At 39.2% G+C, this 14958-nt stretch overlaps 2 protein-coding genes across 2 annotated transcripts; one reads left to right on the top strand and one right to left on the bottom strand.

The window, feature by feature from the left end:
- Positions 1-527: 527 nt before the first annotated feature.
- Positions 528-7212, bottom strand: ggt5a (gamma-glutamyltransferase 5a). The gene is made up of 12 exons (XM_077715149.1): positions 7033-7212; positions 6213-6340; positions 6007-6099; positions 5316-5517; positions 4497-4657; positions 3433-3579; positions 3228-3352; positions 2782-2957; positions 2610-2701; positions 1091-1197; positions 874-984; positions 528-817 (listed from the first exon to the last, which is right to left on the bottom strand). Exons 1-12 carry the CDS (start codon positions 7200-7202, stop codon positions 671-673), a joined length of 1659 nt encoding a protein of 552 aa, XP_077571275.1. The 5' UTR covers positions 7203-7212; the 3' UTR covers positions 528-670.
- An 843-nt stretch (positions 7213-8055) lies between these two features.
- asphd2 (aspartate beta-hydroxylase domain containing 2) lies at positions 8056-14581 on the top strand. The gene is made up of 4 exons (XM_077715220.1): positions 8056-8203; positions 9844-10981; positions 11218-11331; positions 11735-14581. Exons 2-4 carry the CDS (start codon positions 10144-10146, stop codon positions 11863-11865), a joined length of 1083 nt encoding a protein of 360 aa, XP_077571346.1. The 5' UTR covers positions 8056-8203; positions 9844-10143; the 3' UTR covers positions 11866-14581.
- Positions 14582-14958: the final 377 nt, after the last annotated feature.

Below are 14958 nucleotides of genomic sequence, written 5' to 3'. Positions count from 1 at the left end.
GGTGTCAAAGGTAAGGTACATGGGCTAGGAGTGGTCTGATAGGGGTTCCGATCTTGGTTTTGCCTGATGGGCACTTTGTAACTCATTCATATGGTAGGTACAGAATGAAATGCTTTCTTTCAAAATTACTTTATGTATCCTACTTTGGTATTGTATGTCCTAATTTTAAAAACACAGAAATAATCTACCGTATTTTCACGACTATAAGGCGCACCCTCAATGAATGACACATTTTAATGTTTTTTTTCCATATATAAGGCGCCCTTGTCTATTTTGGAGAACATTTAAGACTTTTTGGAGAAAATTGAAGACTTTTTGGAGAATATTTAAGACTTTTTGGAGAATATTTAAGACTTTTTGGAGAATAAGACTTTTTGGAGAATATTTAAGACTTTTTGGAGAATATTGAAGATTTTTGGAGAAAATGTCAGACTTTTTGGAAAAAAATTAAGACTTAAGTGCGCCTTATAGTCGTGGAAATACGGTATTTGTTAAGGCATACAATAAATGGACAAAAAAAAAGACAGTTTCCATTTAAAGTTATTTTAATCTGTACTTTGAGATCAAGCCTGTTGTATATTTTGCTCTTAATTTATTTTCACATAGAAATGTAACATTGAACTGTAGATGTTGTATAATGAAATCTCTCCATGCTCACCAATGCCTTGCATCAGTAACCAACTGCTTTCCCCATTTTCCTGGCATCAGAAACCGCACTGATGCACCCCCGGTCTTTCTCCACCGCGTTGACCACATTGAAAAACTTCTTGATGGGTTTATGGATGTGTCCCCGACTCTTCAGATCCTCGATGACATCCTGAAAGAGGTTTTTCTCGTCACAATTCAGCCAAAAACCCACCTTGGCTTAGTTACCTTGTCAAAATTCCCTTCGAACTTCACCGCATTTTCAGAGTCGACGTAAAGAATCGGTGCTGCGATTGCCTCTTGAAGGCTCATTCCTAGCCACAGGTTGTTGATAATTGCCTGTAAATCATAATTATACCTCAACCATAGGGCAACTGCCAACAGGACTGGGCTAGCCGCCATGGTAACGAGGAAATCGTTAGCGGTGCTTAGCATCGACGCGCACCGAGGCCACTCCGGTGGTGATCATGCTGCCACCTGTGCCGCCAATAACCAGCACCTTTGACTTGGACTTTAGCACAGTCGGAGCCATGGATGAAGGAGGTTGTTCCCCTGCAACGATAACAAAAGCTTGGACAGCCGCCATTGGGATTCCTCGGCAAATGCAATCAGTGGCTGTCATTCGGAATTGCGGCTGTGCTAGTCAATATTTATAGCTTAGAAATGGCATGGAGGACGTCAGGTTTATTTATGATTTGTTTTTTTTCTATTGGGGAATGAACTGACATGTTTTTTTGGACGATGACATTTTTCCACTAGCGCAAAGGTTAGCTTGCCATATCATGTCCATCTGATTGTGTTTTTACACCCAACTGACAATCATTCTGACCTTTTAGGACTTGGTGGTGTTTTGGAGCGTCTCCTTCAAATGGCTTGAACAAATTGGAATGCCAATGTGACAAGAAAGGTTGATTTGTTCATTCATCCATTTTTTTTCTTCCTTAAATACATTTTTTTTTTAGATTCTTAGAAGCACATCTAGCATTGTTTTTCTGTCTTCCACTGCCCAAACATCCAACTAGGCAGTCCATCTCCTCATGGAACCCTGACTCATGTTAGCCGACATACTTCTAACTACAGACTGCGATGCTAACCATACGCCGTTTCCCATCATGTGTGTGATGAAAGAAGCCCTACTTACTACTTGCAAAAAGGTGCGTGATTTCTGAAGTCTGCTGAAACGCGGGGTCACTTTTCTGGTGCTCGGACGTTTGGTCGCCAGGTCTTTTGGTCTTAAACAGTACTTCGATACCAAACAGTACTTCGATACCAAACAGTACTTCGATACCAAACAGTACTTCGATACCAAACAGTACTTCGATACCAAACAGTACTTCGATACCAAACAGTACTTCGATCCCAAACAGTACTTCGATACCAAACAGTACTTCGATACCAAACAGTACTTAGATATTAAACTACTTATATATTAAACTACTTATATATTAAACTACTTAGATATTAAACTACTTAGATATTAAACTACTTAGATATTAAACAGCACTTAGATATTAAACAGCACTTAGATATTAAACAGCACTTAGATATTAAACTGTATTTAGATATTCAACAGTACTTAGATATTAAACAGTACTTAGATATTAAACAGTACTAGGATATTAAACTACTTAGATATTACAGAGTACTTAGATATTAAACAGTACTTAGATATTAAACACTACTTAGATATTAAACACTCTCATGAATAAAATTTTGAGAGCTGATTTTAACAGTAAACTCTGTTACCATTTGACCGGCGACCAAACGTCCAGTCACGACTTTTCCACATAATCGTTCGCTTGGAATGGAACCGAGACCACCAGGTCTTGGGCCCATCATTTGCTCCGCCCCAGACTTTTCAGATTAGTATCCACAATAGCCCAAAAGACGCACACTAGCTAATCTTTGGGCTTCGTCCCAACCCAACAAGTCAAATGTGTCATAATGTTGACATTAAGTCCCACCTGCGACTAAGCTATCAACTCTTTGGCAGAAGTCGCATAGCTGACTGTTGAGGATGACTCCGGTTCTGCTTGATAAGACTCTTGAGCCAAATCTGAGAAAACAAAGAAGGAAAAACTTCACGTCCACAGTAGAAAAACAAAGAATTACATTTTTTTTGTTTGGAATACTGACAGGTGGTTGATGCTGCTGGTTACAGACACGGCGGAACCGTCCTCGGCCAGAACCGAAACGTGCGTGGTCCCCGTGCTCTCCAGATAGGGTGTTGTGTGATAATACTGGGGGTCATGTGACCTCTGGTCGCTGATTAAAGCGCGGACGTGGTCGGCCAGGTCGTCCTTGGTGATGTTCTCAGTCAGCCGGGAGACAAAACATTATGGGCGTGTCACAGGTACTAAACTTGAAACTGTTCTTTTGTTTTTAAGATCTATGTCGTTCTTCACTCTTCTACTTTCGTCTTTCTAGTCTTGTTTTTAATTGTGATTATCTGACTTGATGGTGGATCGTTCTTTTGTAGCAGTTAACGCGGAACACGCTATAAAACTGTTAGCTATTTTTATGTCCTGATTTCCGATGATGATTTTTAGGTATGTTGTGAAAAATGAATGGTGTTAACTCACTGCGCTAAATAGCGGATCATTGGAATATTTCTTTAACCCGTTTGCAAATTTCAGTGCTTCAACGTAGCGGTGATAAAACAAGGATTTTTGTTCACCGCTCAGGCATGTTGGATTCAGGTTGTATCCTAAAAAACAACAATAACAACAACAAAAATTCTGCTATTACAGCTTTCTTAATTGCCAGTAAGTCCATATTTCAAGTCACCTTTCATGATGTTAAGCACGAAATTTAGGATGTTGCCACCTCCAGGTGGTGGCGCTGTGTACATTTGATATTCCCCCAAAGGAATAGTCCATGCGTCAAGAACACTTGGTCTGTACGACGCCAAGTCTTGCAACGTTAGGACCCCTCCTGAGCCAAAACAAAGGAACAAGTGTGAGTAAAACATGTTTTTATTTTAAAAGAATAGCCTCTTTAACAAGCTTGAATCCTTAGCTTGGTTAATAGTGGCTATTTTATGTTCATATATACCGTATTTTCACGACTATTAGGTGCACTTAAAAGTCTTAAATTTTCTCCAAAATAGACAGGGCGCCTTATAATCCAGTGCGCCTTATATATGGAAAATAAAATAAAATGTGCCATTCATTGAGAGTGCGCCTTATAATGTGGTGCGCCTTATTTATGGAAAATACAGTATTTAGCTACTACAGTCAAGTTTAAAATAGAATAAGGCTGGAAAACTACAAAATCTGTACTGACACTGATACATGCAAAAAATATATTGAATAAACAATAGTACTTCGACCAATAGTGGCCTCCACGCAGAATAAAAAAAAAATCCAAAAAAAACACTTTATTTTCACGACTATAAGGTGCACTTAAGTCTTGGATTTTTCTCCAAAATAGACAGGGCGCCTTCTAATCCAGTGCGCCTTATATATGGGGAAAAATGTCATTCATTGAGGGTGCGCCTTATAATGCAGTGCGCCTTTTAGTCGTGAAAATACGGTAACTAAAATGAAACAAATGCAATATATAGTATCCTTTCTCAGTACAAATCAATGAGTGAACACACGCACTTTAACTAGAAAGTAGCTTTCTGATGGTGCTTATTTGACTCTTTATTTTTCCAATGTAACCCAGTAATGAATAAATTAATGTTTATAATGTTCCAACAGTTAAGTAAGTGAGGGATTCCTGTGGTGTATTTGTCACATAATATTACTTCAAACCTCTGTTTTGCTTAGATGTTGTTCTGTATTTTACTCATTTGTTGTTGTGTTTGGCCAAAAGGTTAAATGCTTCATTTAATTAGCCAACAATACCTGCCTCCTGTATGTCTCGGATTAAATCTTTTGCGATTTTTCCAGTGTAGAAAACATCTGCTCCCAGTTTTGCAACCGTCTCCAAAGTGTCGGCCAGCCTCTGGAATTTGACGGTGTCCCCCGTTTGGAGCAGCTTTCCACTTTCATCTGAGAACAGCTCACTTGAAGATGTAAAAGCGGTAATTTTTACTATTATAATATGAATATTGCATGGAGAATGTGAACAAAAATGAGTCTTATGATTAGGTACAGTATGTGAATTTTTAAGCATCATACCACAAATAAGCAGGGGTCTAAAGACACAGCTTTTTCGAGGACATTGGTACCTCTACTTACAAAAAAAACCCTTCTAGTACCAAATAATCTTGTAAATAGAGGCATATTTTACATTGAATCAGCTTAATTTGTACCACAATCTTGAATACTAGCCACTATAAACCCTTTAAAAATTAATAAATACCAATTTCAGATTAAATATGTATGGAATGGTATGCAAAAAACAGAAAAACTGCAAAAATATCAAATGTTATTAAGTCATAACAATGACAAACCAAACAAAGTCTACATCAAGTCTTATAGTATTTTCTTGTTAAGTATAATGGTTTACCTCATTTATGGGTTTGTATCCTGAAACAATAATTGACCTATCAGTGTCTTGTAACCGGGCAGATTAGTATGTTGAAACATTTGTAAGTAGAGGTACTACTGTCCTGTATTTTGAAACCTTAATGATATGTACAAAGCAAAAGCTGTAGCTTAACATGCATTCAGTCACCATGTACTGTGTAGGTGTTTCTTCGCGTTGGAGGCGGAGCCTACCGAAGTGGCTGCGATTCGTTGGAAATAGTCGCGGCCAGGTATTGACCCAGGATTTTTGGAATAGGAAATCCTTGTCTGGCTAACTGGATGCTTGGCTGGAAGAGGGTTGCCCATGGCAACTTGCCGTAAAGCCTGTGCGCTTCTTCGTAACCACGGAGTTCTCCTGGGATGCCAATCCAAACGCTACCTGGAGAGGGCGCCACTGAAATACAAGATAAGTGTTTTTTATTTTACAGCATATTTAAAATATAGATCATGTGATCAGTTTGTAAATATGGCTACGATATTTTTTTAGGGGTGACTTAATGTGATTTGGAAAAATGAACAATTATACTCAAAAATAAAAAATCTCCGGAACGTGTATTTATTAAATGTTATACATTTATAGATATATATAGATACATATTTACATTTTTTCAAATTAAAAGGGTGGAAAGAGTCAACATATGTTCATTTTCCGTATTGCTTAACCCCTAAAGGGTCGTAAGGGGTGACGGAATCAGCCAATCGCAGAGGACAAGGAGACAAAGGACGACCAATCATCTTCATACCCAGAGAAAACCCACACAAGTCAAGGTATCTTCTTTTTAAAGTTCATTTTAAAATGAGTCAAATAGTTTCTTTCACCAATTTGGCAGGGAATGAAATATAGTGATTGCATTTGTTTTTTTTTTAAGAAATAAAATAGTACCTGACACAAAACGAGGAGGGTTGGGACAGGACTTCAATGTGTCAACATAGTTCCCGGGGACACGCTCTCTGGCGTTGATGATTTTTACTTTGCCTTGGGAAAGAGAACAGAATTGACACTTTCACTTCAGATCTGGCCTTAATGAGAAGAATGTATGAGTTTAATGAGAAGAATGCAGTGTGATTTGTGCTAAGCTAGGCAGGCACCAGTGCTATCCATCACTGTGAATATGGCTCCGCCCCCAAGGCCCATACTCTGAGGGTTCAGGAGAGAAGTGCAGAGAAGTGCGGCAATTGCGCCATCTACAGCTGAACCTCCTTTTTCAAGCATGTCCCTGAAAAATAATAATCACGCCCACCTGAGGTTGTGTATTGGGAATTCAGATTCTTTCAAAATAATAATTATTATAATAATATTTGTAATATTCATAATAATAATAATAATAGTAAAGTGGAAAATTTCAATCTCGGGGCAGTTAAGCTCTCCCAGAAGTGGTTAAATTTGTAAATAGCTCATTATTGTGATTTTTATTTGAATCCCAAATTAGTGACAGACATCCTTGCGTTTGTTGACCAGGCTTTTATTTTGAAGGAATCCCGCACAGTCTGTTTACATCCGTTTAACCATGTAATATTTAACCATTTTTATCAATGCAAATGTGAAACCATCACTTTCTGAGATATTTTATATGGCCTGTCCAACCTACAAGAAATGGAACTAGATAGAAAATATCTTATAAATTATATTAATTCTGGCTAAAATCTATATATTCACACATTTTCATATTTTTGCACATATTTCTTTATATCTAAACTATTTTACATTGTCCACAACTTTCTTATGTATCTTATTTTTTGTTTAATGATATTTAGTTGGACTTTGCACCATTGTTTGTATGGAATATTTAGTTGTATATGGATTTAAAAAATAGTTTAAGTGCTTTTGTATTCAGTTAGTTCAGTTTTTTGGGAGGTGGACAATTAGTCCCTTGATAAAAAGTACATGAAGAGAAAATAATTGACTTACCGTCCAATTTGTGAACATGTCCCAGTATCTGCAGCAACTGCAGCGTGAGAAAAAGAATCTGGTGGACATCCCCGTTTGGTAAATTTGATGATACATACAGTTAGGATAATGACGCAAAAAAGCAGTATCAGTATGACGCATGCATAAATTTGCCTCTTGGATTTGGCCATCCTTCCCTGCCAAGCTTGATTGGTCTCTTCATAAATTTTTGGATGATATAAAAAGTGTGAGCGTCAATGTCTGCTGGTGTAAATGCGGGGTGTCACTAAATCTTTGGTTTAAAAAAATGAGTCAAGCTCCACCTCTGCTTGGAGAATCGGAGGGGGAGCAAAAAAATGGGAATTGAGGAGTCATTCTAATGGAAGTCTGTGAAATGGAAGGAAAAAACATTAGAAAATGATGTGACATTTTCTAATGTGTATTTTTTGGATGTCTGGAAACAGGAAATTGGACTGAAAATGGGTGGAATCTGAATTTAACTGTACTACAAAACTAAAAAGGAACCTGTTTCCCACATTTCTCAGGTTAAAAGGGAGTGCATTCCAGGTGGTTTTTAGCTTTGATGCCTAAGAAAGCTGCTCTATAATTAAAGTCGTTTGTCTTTGTTTTTCACAGATGTTCATAGGATTTCTATTGGGGCCCTAAGGAAGTCATTTATTTTATGACAAGCTTCTTTCTTCTTTTTACTACCATCCTTGGCCCATTCCATATTTTTTTTTATTTTTTAACAATTCAGAACCTTGACTTCTCACCCTTTTTTTCCAGGGAAAAAAAACATCATGGCAGGGACAAATGTCAAGGAGACAATTGAGGTATTGTAAAGTTCCTAGTTACTAATTTTCATTGTAAATGATTTGTGATTAATGTTTGTTTAAGCCAAGAATGAGCTCTAATTAATGAATAGTTAATTAACCCAATCATTATTATGAGTTAAATACATAATTAAAGTGACGAATCTGTAGGCATTCAAGATAAGAGACCTCACAGCAAACTCGTACTCGAACCTAACATAGAACGACGAAAGTCTTCTATTTTGAAAGGTAAAACCGGATGTAGTTACATGCATTCCAACTTTCTTTACAATGGGTCTTTCCCAGTGAAGCTTTAGCATTTACAATCCAATTAGCATGTCTGCCGGTGTTCGACACAAAGAAAGAGTATCCAATTATCGGTAGGAGCATATTTTTTATTTTAAACATAAATACTATGTTTTCCCGTTCGGTATTCCGTCGCTCTTTTCAAAAACAAATGTTTTTATTTTAATGTCGAGTGGGGATCCGTCCGCTTGCATTGCAGTGGTGCACAGATTAATCGATAGGAAACACCTGTGTGCCTTCTTTTATGCTCTTTTTTTGGTCATAATCTGAACGTTAAGCGGGTATGGATGCATTTATTAATATATAATATATCGATCATGTAAGGGGGAGAGGGAAGATCAAGAAAAGGAACATGTTGACCAGTGAATGTTGTGGTTTTTATGATTTGAGTGGGTGTGTGTCGTGGTTTTTATGGTTTGGGTGTGTGTGTGTGTCGTACTGTGGTTCGATGCTACCACCCAGGATTCCTCCAACAACGTGGGTGGGTGTGGGTGTGTCTGTTAGAAGGATAATCCCACGATTTTTGGTGGAAATTTAACCATATACACATGCAGGCATGGGCGGGTTTACCAGGGTGGCATCGGAGGGTAACAGGCCCCCCAATTGGGGTCCCATGGGTAAAAAAACTCCGGTTAATTTGACATTTACGAGCACGAAACTCCAACGGTAGTGTGAAGGAGATGGACAAGGCGTCTTTGGCACTCACCGAGTGGAAAATAAGGGCTATTCACATTTGGTAATATACCATCACGAAATAATTGCCTCCTAAAACTGTCCCCCAGCCCTTCTGGACACCACATTAATATTGTTTCTGGATCCGCCCATGCCTGCAGGTTTTGTCTTTTGGTTTATGACTGTGGCTATTTTCATCCCCAAAGAGAAATTACAAAGACTTCATTTGAGTTTTATTCTCAGTGCATCAGCGCTTATGTTATTGTCAGTGTGTGTGTGTATGGCTACCAAGGGAGGAGATACTCAGGGAGACATTAGGCTTAAATTCAGCAATGTGCCAATGACTCATGGCTTGATTCAGTCACTACAGGGTCTGCAGTGCGGTTTTATCCGTAGGGGGTGTTAGAAAAAAAATAAGTCTTTCATGTTCTGGGATTTATATCCACACACATAGAGACAGAATGGTTGGTGACTGAGTCGTTTGGAGTTGCGCATCTTGAAATGCTAGCACACATTATGTTGCTGATTTGTGACTTGCTTACCTTGTTCTGTCCATCCATTTTCTCTCTAGCTAGTCCTCACGAGGTTTATGGGACCGCTGGAGTCGACCCAAGCTAACTTTAGCTCAAGGCTAGGTTACGTTGGGCTTGAGAATAAATCCCAGAATGCATATTAGACTCGCACTTAAATTCCTAACTATGAAAATACGTTTTGGGAAAGCTAAAAAATGATCGAAACCCTTTAAAAGTACCAACGCAGAAAACCCTGATGTGCTAAGTACATGTCCACTGCTCCACCGTTCTGCTCATTCTTAAAAGTAAATAGATTGGGTGATCTGTTATGAAGCCGCAAGCTTAAAAACAAGATTGTCTTGATTATGTAAGCTGCTTTATTCAACCAACAATCACAAAATTGGTCCTGGCTGATTACACAGCAAACTGTTGATGGTTCCCGGGGTTGCAAAAACGCAATAACTGTTGTACCTTATGCCAGAGGCGGGCTGGCTTCTTATTCCTTTTTCTCGCTTGTCTCTGTTTTCCAGAACGCGCGTAATGCAGCGGCTCTCTTCATTTGCAAGATAGAACGGGGAGAAAGAGCGGCGCCATCACCACCACCAGTAAACACACACTGCGAGGGCGTCGCTCTCTGCCCAGAGCTGAAATGTTACGATTGGAGACCGAGGGAGTCCGATGAAATCACAACAGACCGAGAAAGGAAGCAGCAGCAGCCTTTTTTTGACGCCAAACCTTTCGTGCCTTTCAATGCCGCTCCCAAACCAAACCAAGACTTAACTCTTATCACCATCCTTCCGTGAGATTCAGTCTTGCGTAGCAGAGTCCAGATGGAATGGTCCCTAGATAGCGTGAGGGAGATGCTGGCCGGAGGGATGCAGTCCGTAAGAGACTGCGAAACTAGCGCTTGTGCCACGGTGGGGTGTGTCCTCTTCCTGTTTTTGTGGTATTGCTACAGGGTTGGCCGAGATCACGGCCCCGCTCCCTCAAGAGGACCCGGCAGGGTCGGCGGCTTCGTGGGATCGGACTGTCGGAACAGGGGCGAGGGGAAGTCTGGCTCCATGTTGGAAGACCAGAACGGATTTGCCTTCTGCCAGTCGTCGGAGTGTTTCCGCTGCACCAGTGCTGGAGAGAGTCTAAACCAGAGGCTTTATCACAGCTTGCAGGAATACGCCAAACGCTACACCTGGTCCGGCATGGGTAGAGTCCACAAAGGGGTTCGGGAACAAGGCCGCTATCTTAAAAGCAGACCCGCCATACAGCGACCCGAAGTTTTTTTCCTCCCCGACTTACCGTCGGCTCCGTTTTTCTCCCGGGAAATTCAAAGACATGACGTGGAACTCCTGGAGCAGAGCTTCCCCACCCTTCTAGCTGAGTTCGAGAACATCTACAATCAACCCCCAGCCCAAGGGGGATCTCCCTTACCTCCCGGATGGAAGGCTAATAACACCCCCCGTGGACAGTGGTGGACCTACTACCTGGTTAACCAAGGGACACCTCTAGTACCCAATGCTAGGAGGTGTCCACGGGCCTGGAGGGTGCTGGGACAGCTGCGTACTTTCATTGCCAATAACGTCTTTGGAAACGCCTGCTTCTCCGTGCTGTCTCCTGGAGCGCTGATCACCGAACATTACGGTCCGACAAATGTGCGGCTACGCTGCCACTTGGGTAAGAAGGTCAGGCAAGGGGGTGGAGCCTAAACACTTTGCAAAACGATTGCCATACATTTATAGAATTCTTATTAATGAAATCAAAACACTGTTTAAGAGAGTAACAAAATACATGGGAAGGAAATTACAAATTAAATCTTAAATTAGGTCCTTTGCACAAATCGTGTAGTTTTCTGTTATGGTCTTTGGTCTTTATTAAAATTGTGAATTTATGCTTTTTTTTTAAACTGACAGGTCTGCGTGTGCCACCAACTTGTGAGCTTGTTGTTGGTGGAGAGCCACAGTGCTGGTCTGAGGGCTACTGTCTGCTATTTGATGATTCCTTCCTCCACAGGGCTTTCCACGAGGGTAAGAAAGGCTTCACCTATATTCCTTATGTAGTGTGATTAATGGGTGTGTGTATGTTAAGATTCTCTCGCTACGTTTGTCCAAACCGTACAAAGTAGAGAGTTGAAATTTTTTTATGTTGGTCAGAAACGACTGTCGGATCCTAATAGACAACCCTTTCCAAGTGTGTAAATATTGCAGTTTACGGTGCAACGTTACTTGACATCTTCTTTTTTCCCCTTTGAGTAGCTAAGAACGGGGCTTCCGCTTTTTTTCATGCTTGGCATGTTTTATTTTACTCATTTCCACAGAATGTCTAATTTATCCTATCAATGAACATCTGGAAAGGCACGGTGTATTTTCTAAATAGCTTTAGCAAGACGCTAAATGTTTTGGGATTATTTTTTTGCGCTTACACTTGTAGGAACTGCAGAGGACGGCATCAGGGTGGTCTTCATGGTGGACCTTTGGCACCCCAATGTTGCCGCCGCTGAGAGACAAGCCTTGGACTACATTTTCACTCCTGGGCGTTTGGAGGAGAAGGATGGCAAATAGGTGAACCTGTGAAGAAAAATCATGTCCAAGCACAAGAGGTAGAAGTTGTGTATGTATCTGCCGGACTTTCAAGTCTGTTCTTCTTTTCTCAAAATTAGCAAATTTGGTCTCCAATCTTGCAGGGATCATTTGAGAACCTCAAGAAATATTCATTCAATTTGGGTTTTAAACAACTGCACAAAGCGGCACATTTTCAAATATTTACGGTGGGGTTCTCAGACAGGGGTGTCCAAACTTTTTCATTTCTCAAAAGGACAGTTTAAAAAAATCTATGGATGGTAGTCTAGTTTAAAATTCTTCCACTTTTGTTGAATAGATGACCAGATTCAGGGAAAGTGTTTTTCATTCATCATTTGATCGCTGACAACCATTCTAGTCAAAATGGATTGGACGTTTAAGTCAGACATGATGACTCAATACCAACTTTCCAAGGTAATGTGGATTTGATTTTTATAGCTGTCATTTGAAGTGAATGATTTAAGGGCTACAAAAAATAAACAAAAAAGAATCCCTACTTATGAAGATATTCCAAAATACATATATTTACACTTCTGAAAACATCCTACAACATTTTCTACATTCGTTTCAAGGTCATGTTACTAACTGTAAGACAATAATAAGTGGGCAGCGGGCCGCAGTTTGGACACCTCTACTGCAATCTGTCAAAATCTCTTACGCTCAATATCTCGTACCAGTGGCTTAAAGTGTTAGCTTTATGCTACGTCTTTCCGTAAATACCTTCGATACACATTAGCCATTACGTGAATGTTTACAGAACTATTGCAGCTGAAGTTATCACTCCTGCAATCAATGGTTGCCATTTATTTTGCTCCAAATCCTCATTTTACAAGACGTGGTTGAATAAGCACATTTTTTTTCTTGAATTGGATGACTCAAGCAGATTTAAATGGAGGTCAAATTTCTGTTTAAATTTGCTCAACTACGGCAATTGGATTGTTTTTGTGTTGTACATATGTAGGAACTGAAAGCTGGAAAAAAAAGTCTTTTGGACTTCAGTGCTTGTAACTATCGTGTCGTCTTGAGTTGATGAATTCATTCACTGCTTTAAAAACTGCTGATTGCACTTGATAGATTTTGTAAAAATATGGATGAAGATTGCTACTTATTTATTTTATGTTATGCATGACATGCTAACACACAATATTACAGTATGTTTGTGTAACTTTAATCCATACTTACAGTTGAAATATAAAGGTTTACAGCTTATATGAAAAAGCACAAATGCCTTTTCTCCCTCACTGTCTGACATAAAATCAGACTGAACTTTCCTGTTTGGTGCTCGGACTTTTGATCGCCGGTCTTTTGGTCCCCAGTCTTTTGGTCCCCGATCTTTTGGTCCCCCGGTCTTTTGGTCCCCCGGTCTTTTGGTCCCCCGGTCAAATGGTGAAAGAAAGCTTACTGTTGAAACCAGCTCTCAAAATTATATTCATGAGAGAGAGTTTAATATCTAAGTACTGTTGAAAACAGTAGATATTTAGATATTAAACTCTCATGAATATAATTTTGAGAGCTGGTTTCAACAGTACTTAGATATTAAACTTTTCTTTTAGATATTAAACTCTCATGAATATAATATCCGGCGACCAAATGTCCGGCGACCAAACGTCCGGCGACCAAACGTCCGGCGACCAAACGTCCGGTCACGTTCCTGTTTTTGCTGTCCAAGAAATGAACTTATTTTGGTTTGTTATACGTGTATCAACTCACAGCAAAGTTGGTAAAGTGACACTTAGCCAAGTAAAGCAGTACGTTAAAAAGTCTTTAGTTGAAAGGCTACAATGAGAGTAGGAATCTATTAATCTGAAATAAATCAAAATAAAAATATTGCTATTTGAAAAGGCACAATTTGGAGAAATACTTAGATTTTTAGAGGCATTTTCCCCATAGCCGAAAATTAAATATTCCCGATGTTATGTCAGACAGTCATGGGTTTAAAAGTCTGTCTTTTTGTATAGCGTTTGAATTTCTGGTTGTACATCATTATACAGTATGTGCGCTGTTTAAAAGGGCCTTATTTTTTTTTGCACACGACGATTAATCGAAAACAGCTTTGTGTTTTTGCGGTCAAACACTGTTTACAAAGTCTTAGAACAATGGCGCTCACATTGAGCTGTCGCTTTTTAAATGTTGATATATGGATGTGGCTCATCGACATTTCGAAGAAGAGCGTGCAAGTTATCGAAGCTCGTTGTTTAAATTTTACGATCGGACAACGACATTGTTTACATTTCGGACGGGAAATGTTTTTCGGGGCTTTTGCGACCTCTGTTGGTGAAATGAATCATTGCAGGACACTGGTGATGACTTTTGTCGCCATCCACGTGGCAAAGAATTGCAGAAAGAAATGATTTCAAGGACTTGGACGTGTTGAGGTGATGTTTTGTAATGTTTTACCGCTATGGTCGGAGATTTCTGGTGGATTTTGCAGATGTTTTGAGTGATGCATGTGTTAAAGTAGGACAGTGACAGTCAGTGCCTTCAAAAGTCTTTCTAAACTACTTTTGAAATTGAATTTGTCGTATGATATTGTGTGGTGAGTAGTAGCCAACAATAGTTTGGTGGGGTTGTTAACACACTTTTTAATCCATCAATGTTGTTGTTTATTTTTTACTCAGTTCTGTTTAAAGTACTTATGAGTATTTCTTCCTTGTGGATTTTCAAGTGTTTCTGTACATCTAATAAATGGTGGAGAATGTTGGAGTTGGAGAATTTTGGTTGCTGTACTAATCGAGAAGTGGTCGTTTCTTCACCTAAACTGTCGTTAAGGTAAGGTACATTTTAAGTAAAGTTATTGTAGACATTTTTTTTCAAGTGCTGTTTTGAAACATTTGGTTTGAAGTAAAACTTGAACCTAACAAAAACTGAATTACAGCAATACAAAATCAACTTAGATTTCATTGTGCTAATTGATTCTTTAAATGTCTTTCTAAATATTTAAATTTGATTGTATATAAAATAGATAGATCATTTTTAAAATGTTTGCATAGTCATAAAATATTTTAAACTTGTTTCATTTATTATTTGACTAATAGTATAATGAACATTTAATTTGGCAAGCAGGGTGACCTAATC

The sequence above is a fragment of the Stigmatopora nigra genome, chromosome 4 (genome assembly GCF_051989575.1).
Source record: "Stigmatopora nigra isolate UIUO_SnigA chromosome 4, RoL_Snig_1.1, whole genome shotgun sequence".
NCBI classification, from domain to species: domain Eukaryota; kingdom Metazoa; phylum Chordata; class Actinopteri; order Syngnathiformes; family Syngnathidae; genus Stigmatopora; species Stigmatopora nigra.
The sequence above is the reverse complement of the archived record's forward strand: the minus strand, read 5'-3'. Positions and strand labels throughout refer to the sequence as shown.